A 13,591-nucleotide genomic window follows, 5' to 3' on the forward strand; every position below is an offset into this window, starting at 1 on the left:
CTCCTCACTCCCCTCTCCTTCCACAGCATTTATTGACTTTCTAATATGTTCCAGACATTTCTAGGCCTTGGGAATTCAGAAACAAACAAAGCAGAGTTCTGCCATCCTGGGGCTCACATTCTAGGGTGGCAAGACAGACAGACAAATGAACAGACACTTAATGGACAGGTGGCAGCAAGAGCTGTTGAGCCAAGTAAGGCAGAGTGAGAGTAGGGAGGCCCGCTCCTGGTGCGTTACTTGAGGTAGGCCTGGAAAGCAAGGCCTTTCTGCTGAGGTGAGGTCTGAGCAGAGGCCTGAGGGAGTGAGGGAGGGGGCTCCAGGAAGAAGGGGTGGCCCAAGGTTCAGCTTGTTCTCGGTGTGGCTGGAGGGCAGAGCAGGAGGAGGAGAGTGGGAGGCGGTGGCCCCATTTGATTCTGGGGTGACTGGCAAGGTCCTTGGTCCCCTGCAGGTCTCTGTTTCTCTGTCTATAAAATAATACCCATTTTATTGGTGGTTTTCAAATGGCGGGCCTCTTTAGGGTAAATAGGAATCACTCACAGTCCTTCCCAAACTACAGAATCCTCCCTTGAGACCCAGATGTGTGCCTGGCAGCTCCCACCCCTGTACGCTGAGTGCTGCCATCAGAGGGTGTCTGTGTGGCTTACCAGGGAGAGGAGGCAGTCGCTGATCAGCACTGGGGCTGGAGGAGTTCCGGCATCCCGTCCATGACTCACTGCTCTGCTCCAAGACCGGCACGTGCCTGTAATGGGCAGGTTCTGTGGGAGCTGTGTGAGGAGGAAACAGTCTTTGCCATTAGATGACTTGCAGAAAAGAAGAGAGACAGCACAAGAATCCCTACCTTACAGAATCCCTGCGAAGAATCAATGAGATAATGTACGCAGAGGGCCTGGCTAGGTGTCCCTGGCCAGAGTTCAATGTACTTAACAACCAGTGCAGCACAGGCACTGAGCAGTTGGAATGGTCGCTGGGCGTGAGTGACCAGGACTCCTGCGCCAGGCTGCAGCACCCACTTAATATCTGCCCCATTCCTGACTTGGCGTGGGCTCAGGAGCCATGCTCCTGTTCGTTCTGCTCCTCCCTTCCTCGGTCCAAATGAGCTGGCTACAGGAGACTATGGAGACCAGTAACTGTCCTTGTCTAAGCTTGGTGCATGGCTCTGAACCGGGGACCCAGCCCTGACCTCTGTCCCTGGTGCCAGGCAGGCTTTTCTGCTCGCTGGTGTTGTGTCGCATGTCACCATAGACACCATTACTTTTCCCTGTGTCCTTATGCCCCTGGTTGGCTGAGGGTGCAGTCCCTTTCCTTGGCAGTCCCTGCTTCAGCTCCTGAGCCTGCTCACCTTTCTCTGCTCCTGCTTTTTATAGGAACCAGTGCTCCTGCCACTTCCAGGGAGTGGACTATCCCCCCGGAGATAGCGACATCCCATCCCTGGGCCACTGGTGAGCTCTGTAGGTGACAGCCTTCTTGCCCTCTCTTTAAAGGGAGGCTGCTGACTGAAGACAGTGCGGCTGAGTGGAACTTTCTGTGAAGGGACACCCAGTCCTGCTCTGTGCAGGGAGGGGCAGTGAGTGAGGATGTCTATCTGAACTCTGCAGTGACCCGAGGGCGGCGATATGGGGTGTCTAGGTCCTGCAGTGATTGGGACGGCTAACCCTGGGGGCTTTCTCTCTCTACAGCCACTGCAAAGATGGAATCATGAGCTGTGATAGCAGAGCTCCAGGTAAGGGTGACTGGAGGGGTGGAGGCTTTCTGGGGGCTCCCCATGGTAAAGGAGAGTAGGGAGTGGGGCGCTGATCAGGCCGTAGCAAGCCTACTCAAGGTTTTGCCCTACACTGGGCCTTCTGTGTTCCTTGCCCTCATAGCAAAGACTCCAGCTTGGAGGGTGGCACCTGAAACCCTGTCCCAGCCTCAGCCCCACCCTAGTGGCTGTCTCTGATGCTTGTGGAGGAGAGGCTGAGACTCTGTCTTCCTCCGGAGCAGCCACCTGGGGCAACCATGTTGGGTGTCTGGGCAGTTTCTTGACTTCCTTTGAGTCCTGATTTCCTCTGTCTGAGCTGTCATGTATCTACTGAGGCAGACTCTGCCCAGGACAGTGCTGGGGGTGGGGTCACAGAGATGGGCAGGACAGCCTGGACTTTTGAGACCCTCCTAGGCAACAGAGACAGGGATGGGGCAGAACAGTGAGGGGGCAACCTTCGAGGGGCTGGGAGGTCGGGGAGGCCCTGGGGACTGGAGCATTCAGGGAGGGCTTCCTGGGGTGGAGGAAGGGATCGGAGAACAATCGTACGGTAGGTGGTTAGGAGCAGGGCCTCCAGAGTCATCCGGCCTGGGTTCAAATCTTCCCTGACACTCACTAGCTGTGCAGCCCTGGGCCACCCACTTTATCTCTCTGGGCCTTCATTTTCTCTTCAGCCATAGCCTAGATTCCTGAGTCCTCCCCATGTTTTGTGTATATTCCTGGAAGTGCTTTTCCTTTGGTCACTTCTGGCTTTGGCTTTCTGGCTCTTTGGGACTTTTATCTAACCTCTTGTGCCTGTTCCTTTCTCTCTGGTTCATCCCAGCCTGGGCATGGAACTCAGCTCCTTTTCATTAATTTTCCTAAAAACGATCACTCACACAGTATGAATGTGCAGGGCAGACCTTCCTGAGGGCTCAGGGAGAGAGGGTGGGTTCGTGTCACAGAATTAATGGTAACAGGACGGTGACTCTCCTGGTCGTTCAGAGTCCTCTGGTCCCACTGTCACACTGATTGCTCATCCTCTTGCTAGCCCCTCTCCCGGTCCCTCTGGGGCACTTCTCACTTTATGATGACTTTGGGGAGGAGAAGTGGCTTCACTCCATTATTTGGGAAAATGGGGGGCAATAATAATTCCTAGAGTTGTTGCAGGCTTCAATAAGATGACGCGGGGGACGTGCCTGGAGCAGCCTGGTATGGGGGACGGGCAGCGATGGTTCCTGGTGGCCGTGGTCCTGTTGTGTGACAGATAGCACACATCTATCCCCCCGTGAGGCTATCTGGGAAACCAAGCAATGCCCAGGAGCAGCAGGGCCAGGAGGAGGCTTCTGAGCCCATCTCCCCCTCCCTCCATCCTCCTGCTGCTGCCCCTGTAGCCCAGGAGCCCATCCTGAGGCCCCAAGCCCTCTGCTCCCATCTTCTCTCCCAGCTGCTGCCTGCCCAGCAGGCCAGGTCTTCGTGAACTGCAGCGACCTGCACATGGACCCAGAGCTGAGCAGGGAGAGGACGTGCGAGCAGCAACTGCTGAACCTGAGTATGTCGGCCCGTGGCCCCTGCCTCTCGGGCTGCGCCTGTCCCCAGGGGTAGGTACTCATGCTGCCTTGGGCCCACGACTCTGAAGGCTGGTAGAACCAAGGGCCGCAGGGTGGAGTGGGGGCAGGGAAAACATCACACAGCCTCGTAGGAAGGCACTGGCCTGGGCTGGCCAGCCACAGCCATCATGGCCAGCAAGGAGTGTGGAAAGAGGAGGGGCTGGGGATCCAGCCTGGAGTGTGCCCTGTAGGAGGGAGAGCCCTGGGTACCCATCTGTGAAATGGAACCATCATCACGCCCAGCACCTTCACAGGCTGCTGTAAGAAATCAATGAGCTCGCTCAGTGGAAGTACTGAGAGGGGTGTCGGGCACGCTGTGGTGCTGCCATTGGTTGGTCACTGGAGAGGAAACCCAGATTCAGCTCTCAGCCCCTTCCCCTCAGGAGGAGGGTTGATGCCTCCGAAATACTCAGAGACGAAGACCCCACCTGGAGAAAACTGTCCCCTTCCCAGGTCCCCCAAACTCTGCCATTAAAGCTGAGAGCTGCGTGGTCAGGCTCTATGGGCATGCCTGTGTGGGCTCTGCACACTGAGGTGGCCCAGGGCCCAGCACCCAGCTCTGCCCCTTCTCATTCCCAGGTCTGGGCTGAGAAGACAGCTGGTACCTCATCTCCTGGCTCAGCAACACCGGGCTGTGACCTTCAGCCTGTGCAGAGATTAGTGGTCACTTGGGAGTCATGGCCCAGGCCTGGTAGCCAAGGAAAATGAGATGGGGGTCAGGGCGTCTAGGGTGGCAAGGGGAGGGGACAGTCAGTTGGAGCTTTACTGTTTCTAAGACACTTGGGTGTTGTTACCCCTTTCAGTCTCAGAGCATCCATGATAGAAAGGAGGGGAGGACCATGATGCCCATTTTGCCGATGAAGAAACTGAGGCCAGGGGCAGGGTGGAGGGAAGTGGTATCCAAAGAACCAGGACTCAAACCCAAGTCTCCTTACTCCAAGCCCAGCCGCTGGCCCAGAGCACGTGAGGTCCAGGGTCTGGTCTCCTACACAGAGATCATAATGTAGGTTGTGAGCCTGCCCCTTCCAGGCAAGAGTGTCTGAAAGAGAACCTGCAAGCAATCCTACACCTGGCCATCTGCTGCCATTTGGAACCCGGAGTGACATGTGAGGAGTATCTTTGTCACTGAAGGTCCCCTTGTGATGCCATCCTGTGTGCACAGCCTGCATCTCAGCCTGAGGTCAGGAAAAGCCAGGGCGCCTGGGGTCAGGAACCGAGGGTCACTCACTGCCAAGGGTGGTGGCAAGGCCACAGAGGCACAGTGGAAAGGGTGCCGGACTGGAGACTGGGAGACTGGGCTCTGGGCTCAGTTTGGCTGATGACCCATTGCGTGCTGTATCAAAGCCCCGCTAAGCAGTTTGTCAAAGTGAAATTGGTACTGTCTCAATTTGTAAGGGAAGGGCAGGCATTTTCTACTATCCTGGGACATCCTGTTGCTGGGACAGGGCTCCCAAAGATGCCTAAGCATCCTTAACAACCCCTGCCTAGGACCCTTGGAACCGATGATCACCTCTGTGTATGAGAGTTCTGGCTGTCTGGTCACCATGCCCTTCTCTGTAATGTGTCTAAGAATCTCCAAAGAATGGTCTGTGGTTGTCTGTACACCTCCATGCTTTTTGCATCTGGGAACTGAGCCAAGGGCCCTGGGGCCACTAGGCCATGAGACACAATGAGCACAGATTCTGGAGTCAGGCTTGAACCCTGGTTCCACCACTTCCCAGGCTGGTCTCAAGAGATCCTCCCAAAGTGCTGAGATTACAGGTGGGAGCCACTGCAGCTGGCCAGCCTTACAATTTTATTTTTTATTTTATTTTATTATTTATTTATTTATTTATTTATTTATTTTTTTGAGACGGAGTTTCGCTTGTTACCCAGGCTGGAGTGCAATGGCCTGATCTCAGCTCACCGCAACCTCCGCCTCCTGGGTTCAGGCAATTCTCCTGCCTCAGCCTCCTGAGTAGCTGGGATTACAGGCACTCGCCACTATGCCCAGCTAATGTTTTGTATTTTTATTAGAGACGGGGTTTCACCATGTTGACCAGGATGGTCTCGATCTCTTGACCTCGTGATCCACCCACCTCGGCCTCCCAGAGTGCTGGGATTACAGGCTTGAGCCACCGTGCCCGGCACAATTTTAGCTTTTACATTTAAGCCCATGATCTATTTAAAATTATTACATTTTACGTATGTTGCAAAATGTAGTCAAGGTCTATTTTTTTTTTTTTTTTTTGATGGACATCCAGTGGTTGTAGCCCCATTTTTTAAAGAAGACTTTCCTCTCCCATGTAATTGCTTTGGCATTTTTGTGAAAAATTAATCGACTGTATACACATGGGTCTATTTCAGAACTCTACTCTGTTCTATTGATCTGTTTGTCTGTCTTTATGCCAGTATCTACTCTCTTGATTTATGAAGCTGTACTGTAAGCCTTGAAATCAGGAAGTGAGAGTTTTTCAAATTTTTTATTTTCTTTCAAAAAGTTGTTCTAGGTCTTTGCATTTCCAAATAAATTTAGGATCATCTTATAAATTTCTACCAAAAAAAAAAAAAAAAACCCTCTGAGGTTTTGAATGAAATTGTGTTGAATTTGTAAATCAATTTGAGGAGAATTGACATCTTAAAACCAGTAAGTCCTCCAAACCACAAATATGGTATTATTTTCCTATTTATTGGTCTTCTTTAATTTCTCTCAGCAATATTTCATAGTTTTCATGTAAAGGTTTACGCATTTTTTCATTGAATTTTTTCATAGCTATTTGCTGTTTTTGTTTACATTATAAATGGTATTATTTTATTAATTTTCCATTTTTTTATTGTCACAATATAGAAATACAGTCAATTTTCACATATTGACCTTGCATTCTGCAATCTTGCTAAATCTATGAGTTCTAGTGGTTTTTTTTCGATAGATTCTTTAGGATTTCAGTAAGTGATTGTGTCATCTGTAAATAAAGATAGTTTTACTTCTTTATTTAAAAATTTTGCATCGCATATGTTCCTTGCCTTATCGTGCTGTATTGGACTTACAATATACTTTTGAATAGCAGTGATAGAAGTAAAAATCATTGCTTTTGTCTTACTTTGGGTAAAGCAGCCAGTCTTCTACCATTAATTCTAACATTAGTTGTAGTTTTTTTGCAAATGATTTTTACCAGATTAGGGTAGTTTCTTTTTATTTCTATTATGGTGCAAATTTTTATAATAAATGGGTATTGAATTTTATCAACTGATTTTTTTTTTTTTGAGACGGAGTCTCACTCTATTGCCCAGGCTGGAGTATAGTGCCGTGATCTTGGCTCACTGCACCTCTGCCTCTCAAGTCCAAGTGACTCTCATGCTTAAACCTCCAGAGTAGCTGGGATTACAGGCATGGGCCACCACGTCTAGCTAATTTTTATATTTTTAGTAGAGGAGGTTTCTCCATTTTGGCCAGTCTGGTCTTGAACTCCTGGTCTCAAGTGATCCTCCTGCCTTGGTCTCCCAAGTGCTGGGATTATGTGAGCCACTGCACTCAGCCTGTCAATTGATTTCATTTATTGGAATATCGTATGATATTTTCCCTTTATTTTATAAATGTGGCAAATTACATTGGTTGATTTTTAAAATCTTAAACCAGGCTTACATTCCTGAGATAAACCCTAGTTGTGACTGATGTCTTATTTAATATTCTATGGTCTGTGGTTTTCCATACTTGAAATGTTTTGTCTGATTTTGGTATCAGATTAATGCTGGTCTTATAAAATGAGTTGAGAAGTATTATTTTGCTTTCAATTTTTGGAGGAGTTTGTTTAAAACTAGCATTATTTCTTCCTTAAATACCTGGTAGAAAATTTACCAATCTTGGAGGAGTTTTAACTTCAAATTTAATTTCTTTAAAGATATTGGGCTATTCAGTTTACCTATTCCTTCTTGGCTGAATATTTATAGTTTGTGCCTTTTAAGGAATTTGTTCATTTCATCTAAGTTGTCAAATTTATTCACTTAACATTGTACATAATATTTCCTTATTTTCCTTTTACCATCAGTAGAATCTATAGCAATCTCTCCTCTTTGTTCCAGATATTAGTGATTTGAATATTTCCCCTGCCCTTTTTATCATTCAGTTTAGACAGGGGTTTGTCAATTTTATTGGTCTTTTCAAAGAAGCAATATCTGGTTTTGTTGATTTTTCTGCATTGTTATTCTGTTTTCTATTTCACTAATTTCTGATCTTATATTTATATGTTTATTTATTTTTGAGATGGAGTCTTGCTCTGTTGCCCAGGCTGGAGTGCAGTGGCATGATCTCGGCTCACTAAACCTCAGCCTCCCAGGTTTAATGATTCTCCTGCCCCAGCCTTCTGAGTATCTGGTATAACCGAAGCACACCGCCACACCCTGGTTAATTTTTTGCATTTTTATTGGAGACGGGGTTTCACTGTGCTAGCCAGGATGATCTCAATCTCCTGACCTCGTGATCTGCTCGCCTCGGCCTCCCAAGGTGCTGGGATTACAGGCGCAAACCATCAACCTGGCCATCTTTATTTCTTTCTATTTACTTTGGATTTAGTTTGCTCTTGTATTTCTAATTTAGAGCTTTTATTTCATTCCTTTCCATTCTGCATCCTGACCTGGACATTCTGGCCACTTCAGAAGCCCTGAACCCCATTTCCTGTCTGCTCTCCTCAGGGGGACATCGTGCTGTGCTTGGGTTCCATTATCCTGTACTATAGCCTAGAAAGTGACTCCAGGCAGAAAATCTGGATACAGGAGCAATTAACAGGAGACTCCCTTCAGTAAAATGCCTGTAGCACCCTTTCTTTTTACCTCTTTAAGCCATGTGCTTGTATTCTTTTCAAAAATAAGAAGGTTGAGTAACTTGTTTTAGTTAGATCCTGGATTTGAACGAAAAATTATTTATTGCCAAAGTTTGTGTTCTTTTTTTTTCCCCCATTTATTTATTTTATTGCATTTTAGGTTTTGGGGTACATGTGAAGAACATGCAAAATTGTTGCATAGGTACACACGTGGCAGTGTGATTTGCTGCCTTCCTCCCCATCACCTACATCTGGCATTTCTCCCCTTGCTATCTCTCCCCAGCTCCCCACCCCCCACCGTCTCTCCCCTATTTCCCCCCAACTGACCCCAGTATGTAGTGCTCCCCTCCTTGTGTCCATGTGTTCTCATTGTTCAACACCCGCCTATGAGTGAGAACATGCGGTGTTTGGTCTTCTGCTCTTCTGTCAGTTTGCTGAGAATGATGGTTTCCAGGTTCATCCATGTCCCTACAAAGGACCCAAACTCATCATTTTTGATTGCTGCATAATATTCCATGGTGTATATGTGCCACATTTTCCCTATCCAGTCTATCGTCGATGGACATTTGGGTTGGTTCCAGGTCTTTGCTATTGTAAACAGTGCTGCAATGAACATTCGTGTGCACGTGTCCTTATAGTAGAACGATTTGTAATCCTTTGGATATATACCCAGTAATGGGATTGCTGGGTCAAATGGAATTTCTATTTCTAGGTCCTTGAGGAATCACCACACTGTCTTCCACAATGGTTGAACTAATTTACACTCCCACCAACAGTGTAAAAGTGTTCCTATTTCTCCATATCCTCTCCAGCATCTGTTGTCTCCAGATTTTTTAATGATCGCCATTCTAACTGGCGTGAGATGGTATCTCAATGTTGTTTTGATTTGCATTTCTTTGATGACCAGTGATGATGAGCATTTTTTCATATGTTTGTTGGCCTCATGTATATCTTCTTTTGTAAAGTGTCTGTTCATATCCTTTGCCCACTTTTGAATGGGCTTGTTAGTTTTTTCTTGTGAATCTGTTTTAGTTCTTTGTAAATTCTGGATATCAGCCCTTTGTCAGATGGGTAAACTGCAAAAATTTTTTCCCATTCTGTTGGTTGCCAGTTCACTCTAATGATTGTTTCTTTTGCTGTGCAGAAGCTGTGGAGTTTGATTAGGTCCCATTTGTCTATTTTGGCTTTTGTTGTCAATGCTTTTGGTGTTTTGGTCATGAAGTCCTTGCCTACACCTATGTGTAGTTTTGCCTGGATTTTCTTCTAGGGTTTTTATGGTGTTAGGTCTTATGTTTAAGTCTTTAATCCATCTGGAGCTAATTTTAGTGTAAGGTGTCAGGAAGGGGTCCAGTTTCTGCTTTCTGCACATGGCTAGCCAGCTTTCCCAACACCATTTATTGAACAGGGAATCCTTTCCCCATTGCTTGTTTTTGTCTGGTTTGTCAAAGATCAGATGGTTGCAGATATGTTGTGTTGCCTCCGAGACCTCTGTTCTGTTCCATTGGTCTGTATCTCTGTTTTGGTACCAGTACCATGCTGTTTTGATTACTGTAGCCTTGTAGTATAGTTTGAAGTCCGGTAGTGTGATGCCCCCCGCTTTGTCCTTTTTGCTTAGAATTGACTTGGTTATGCGGGCTCTCTTTTGGTTCCATATGAAGTTTAAGGTGGTTTTTTCCAGTTCTGTGAAGAAGGTCATTGGTAGCTTGATGGGGATAGCATTGAATCTGTAAATTACTTTGGGCAGTATGGCCATTTTCACGATATTGATTCTTCCTAACCATGAACATGGAATGTTTGTCCATCTGTTTGTGTCCTCTCTGATTTCGTTGAGCAGTGGCTTGTAGTTCTCCCTGAAGAGGTCCTTTACGTTCCTTGTTAGTTGTATTCCTAGGTATTTTATTCTCTTTGTGGCAATTGTGAATGGAAGTTTGTTCTTGATTTGGCTCTCTTTAAGTCTGTTATTGGTGTATAGGAATGCATGTGATTTTTGCACATTGATTTTTGTATCCTGAGACTTTGCTGAACTTGCTTATCAGTTTCAGGAGGTTTGGGGCTGAGACAATGGGGTCTTCTAGATATACAATCATGTCGTCTGCAAATAGAGACAATTTGACTTCCTCCTTTCCTATTTGAATGCCCTTTATTTCTTTTTCTTGCCTGATTGCTCTGGCTAGAACTTCTAATACTATGTTGAATAGTAGTGGTGAGAGAGGGCATCCTTGTCTGGTGCCACATTTCAAGGGGAATCTTCCAGTTTTTGCCCATTCAGTATGATATTGGCTGTTGGTTTGTCATAAATAGCTCTTATTATTTTCAGATACGTTCCATCGATACCTCGCTTATTGAGGGTTTTTAGCATAAAGGGCTGTTGAATTTTGTCAAAGGCCTTCTCTGCATCAATTGAGATAATCATGTGGTTTTTGTCTTTGGTTCTGTTTATGTGGTGAATTACGTTTATAGACTTGCGTATGTTGAACCAGCCTTGCATCCCTGGGATGAAGCCTACTTGATCATGGTGGATAAGCTTTTTGATGTGCTGTTGCAATCGGCTTGTCAGTATTTTATTGAAGACTTTTGCATCTATGTTCATCATGGATATTGGCCTGAAGTTTTCTTTTCTTGTTGAGTCTCTGCTGGGTTTTGGAATCAGGATGATGTTGGTCTCATAAGATGATTTGGGAAGAATTCCCTCTTTTTGTATTGTTTAGAATAGTTTCAGAAGGAATGGTACCAGCTCCTCTTTGTATGTCTGGTAGAATTCAGCTGTGAACCCATCTGGTCCTGGGCTTTTTTTGGGTGGTAAGCTCTTAATTGCTGCCTCAACTTCAGACCTTGTTATGGGTCTGTTCAGGGTTTCAGCTTCTTCCTGGTTTAGTCTTGGGAGGAGGCAAGTGTCCAGGAATTTATCCATTTCTTCCAGGTTTATTAGTTTGTGTGCATAGAGTTGTTTGTAATAATCTCTGATGATGGTTTGAATTTCTGTGGAATCTGTGGTGGTATCCCCTTTATTGTTTTTTATTGCATCTATTTGGTTATTCTCTCTTTTCTTTTTTATTAATCTGGCTAGTGGTCTGTCTATTTTGTTGATCTTTTAAAAAACCAGCTCCTGGATTTATTGATTTTTTGAAGGGTTTTTTGTGTCTCTATCTCCTTCAGTTCTGCTCTGATCTTAGCTATTTCTTGTCTTCTGCTAGACTTTGACTTTTTTTGATCTTGCTCCTCTAGCTCTTTCAGTTTTGACAATAGGGTGTCAATTTTTGATCTCTCCTTGCTTCTCATGTGGGCACTTATTGCTATATATTTTCCTCTAGAGACTGCTTTAAATGTGTCCCAGAGATTCTGGTATGTTGTGTCTTCATTCTCGTTGGTTTTGAAAAACATCTTTATTTCTGTCTTCATTTCATTATTTATCCAGTCAACATTCAAGAGCAAGTTGTTCAGTTTCCATGAAGCTGTGTGGTTCTGGGTTAGTTTTTGAATTCTGAGTTCTAACTTGATTGCACTGTGGTCTGAGAGACTGTTTGTTACGATTTCCGTTCTTTTGCATTTGCTAAGGAGTGATTTACTCCCAATTATGTGGTCAATTTTAGAGTAGGTGTGATGTGGTACTGAGAAGAATGTATATTCTGTGGCTTTGGGGTGGAGAGTTCTGTAAATGTCTATTAGGTTTGCTTGGTCCAGGTCTGAGTTCAAGTCCTGGATATCCTTGTTAATTTTCTGTCTGGTTGATCTGTCTAATGTTGACAATGGGGTGTTAAAGTCTCCCACTATTATTGTGTGGGAGTCTAAGTCTCTTTGAAAGTCATCAAGAACTTGCCTTATGTATCTGGGTGCTTCTGTATTGGGTGCGTATATATTTAGGATCGTTAGCTCTTCTTGTTGCATTGATCCTTTTACCATTATGTAATGTCCCTCTTTGTCTCTTATGATCTTTGTTGCTTTAAAGTCTAATTTATCAGAGATGAGAATTGCAACTCCTGCTTTTTTTTGCTCTCCATTTGCTTGGTAAATCTTCCTCCATCCCTTTATTTTGAGCCTTTGTGTATCCTTGCATGTGAGATGGGTTTCCTGGATACAGCACACTGATGGGTTTTGTCTTTTTATCCAGTTTGCCAGTCTGTGTCTTTTGATTGGGGCATTTAGTCCATTTACATTTAGGGTTAATATTGTTATGTGTGAATTTGATACTGCCATTTTGGTGCTAGTTGGGTGTTTTGCCCTTTAGTTGAGCTGGTACTTGTTGTTCCTTTATATGTGTAGAGCCTCTTTCAGGAGCTCTTGTAGAGCTGGCCTGGTGGTGATGAAATCTCTGAGTACTTGCATGTTCCCAAAGGATTTTATTTTTCCTTCACTTATGAAGCTTAGTTTGGCTGGATAGGAGATTCTGGGTTGAAAGTTCTTTTCTTTAAGGATGTTGAATATTGGCCCCCACTCTCTTCTGGCTTGTAGGGTTTCTGCTGAGAGATCTGCTGTGAGTCTGATGGGCTTCCTTTTGTGGGTAACCCGACCTTTCTCTCTGGCTGCCCTTAGTATTTTCTCCTTCATTTCAACCCTGGTGAATCTGACGATTATGTGCCTTGGGGTTGCTCTTCTTGACGAATATATTTGTAGTGCTCTCTGTATTTCCTGGACTTGAATGTTTGCCTGCCTTGCTAGGTTGGGGAAATTTTCCTGGATAATATCCTGAAGAGTATTTTCCAGCTTGGATTCATTCTCTTCGTTGCATTCGGGTACGCCTATCAAACGTAGATTAGGTCTTTTCACATATTCCCACATTTCTTGGAGACTTTGTTCATTCCTTTTTACCCTTTTTTCTCCAGTCTTGCCTTCCCGTTTTATTTCATTGAGTTGATCTTCGACCTCTGATATCCTTTCTTCTGCTTGGTCAATTCGGCTGTTGATACTTGTGCATGCTTCACGAAGTTCTCGTGTTGCATTTTTCAGCTCCATCAATTCACTTATATTCCTTTCTATTTCGTTCATTCTCGTTAGCATTTCATCAAGTCTTTTTTCAAGGTTCTTAGTTTCTTTGCCTTTGGTTAGAACATGTTCTTTAAGTTCACAGAAGTTTCTTACTACCCACCTTCTGAAGTCTGATTCTGTCATTTCATCACACTCGTTCTCCCTCCAACCTTGTTCCCTTGCTGGTGAGGAGTTGTGATCCCTTGGAGGAGGAGAGGTGTTCTGGTTTCGGGTGTTTTCATCCTTTTTGCGCTGGTTTCTTCCCATCTTTAAGGATTTAGCCACCTGTCGACTTTGTAGTTGCTGGCTTTCAGATTGGGTCTCAAATCTTTCAGATTGACGTTCTGTTTGTTGATGATGAGGTTATTTCTGTTTCTTGGTTTTCCTTCCGACAGCCTGGCCCCTCTGATGTAGGTCTGCTGAGGTCCACTCCAGGCCCTGCTTGCCTGGGGTTCACCTGCAGCAGCTGCTGAACAGTAAGGGTTGTTACCAGTTTTCTTCTTCTG

The 13,591-nt window shown here is 45.4% G+C and overlaps 1 protein-coding gene across 1 annotated transcript in view; it reads left to right on the forward strand.

Annotated features, from left to right (window-relative positions):
* OTOG (otogelin) overlaps window positions 1–13,591 on the forward strand; it is a 103,587-nt gene that overhangs the window by 28,396 nt on the left and 61,600 nt on the right. The window contains exons 21-23 of the mRNA XM_032240888.1: window positions 1,365–1,439; window positions 1,677–1,720; window positions 3,165–3,318. Coding sequence (XP_032096779.1) covers window positions 1,365–1,439; window positions 1,677–1,720; window positions 3,165–3,318 — 273 coding nt within the window. The remainder of the gene's footprint in view (window positions 1–1,364; window positions 1,440–1,676; window positions 1,721–3,164; window positions 3,319–13,591) is intronic.

The sequence above is a fragment of the Sapajus apella genome, unplaced genomic scaffold (genome assembly GCF_009761245.1).
Source record: "Sapajus apella isolate SASKATOON/1434 unplaced genomic scaffold, GSC_monkey_1.0 scaffold47, whole genome shotgun sequence".
Classification (NCBI taxonomy): Eukaryota; Metazoa; Chordata; class Mammalia; order Primates; family Cebidae; genus Sapajus; species Sapajus apella.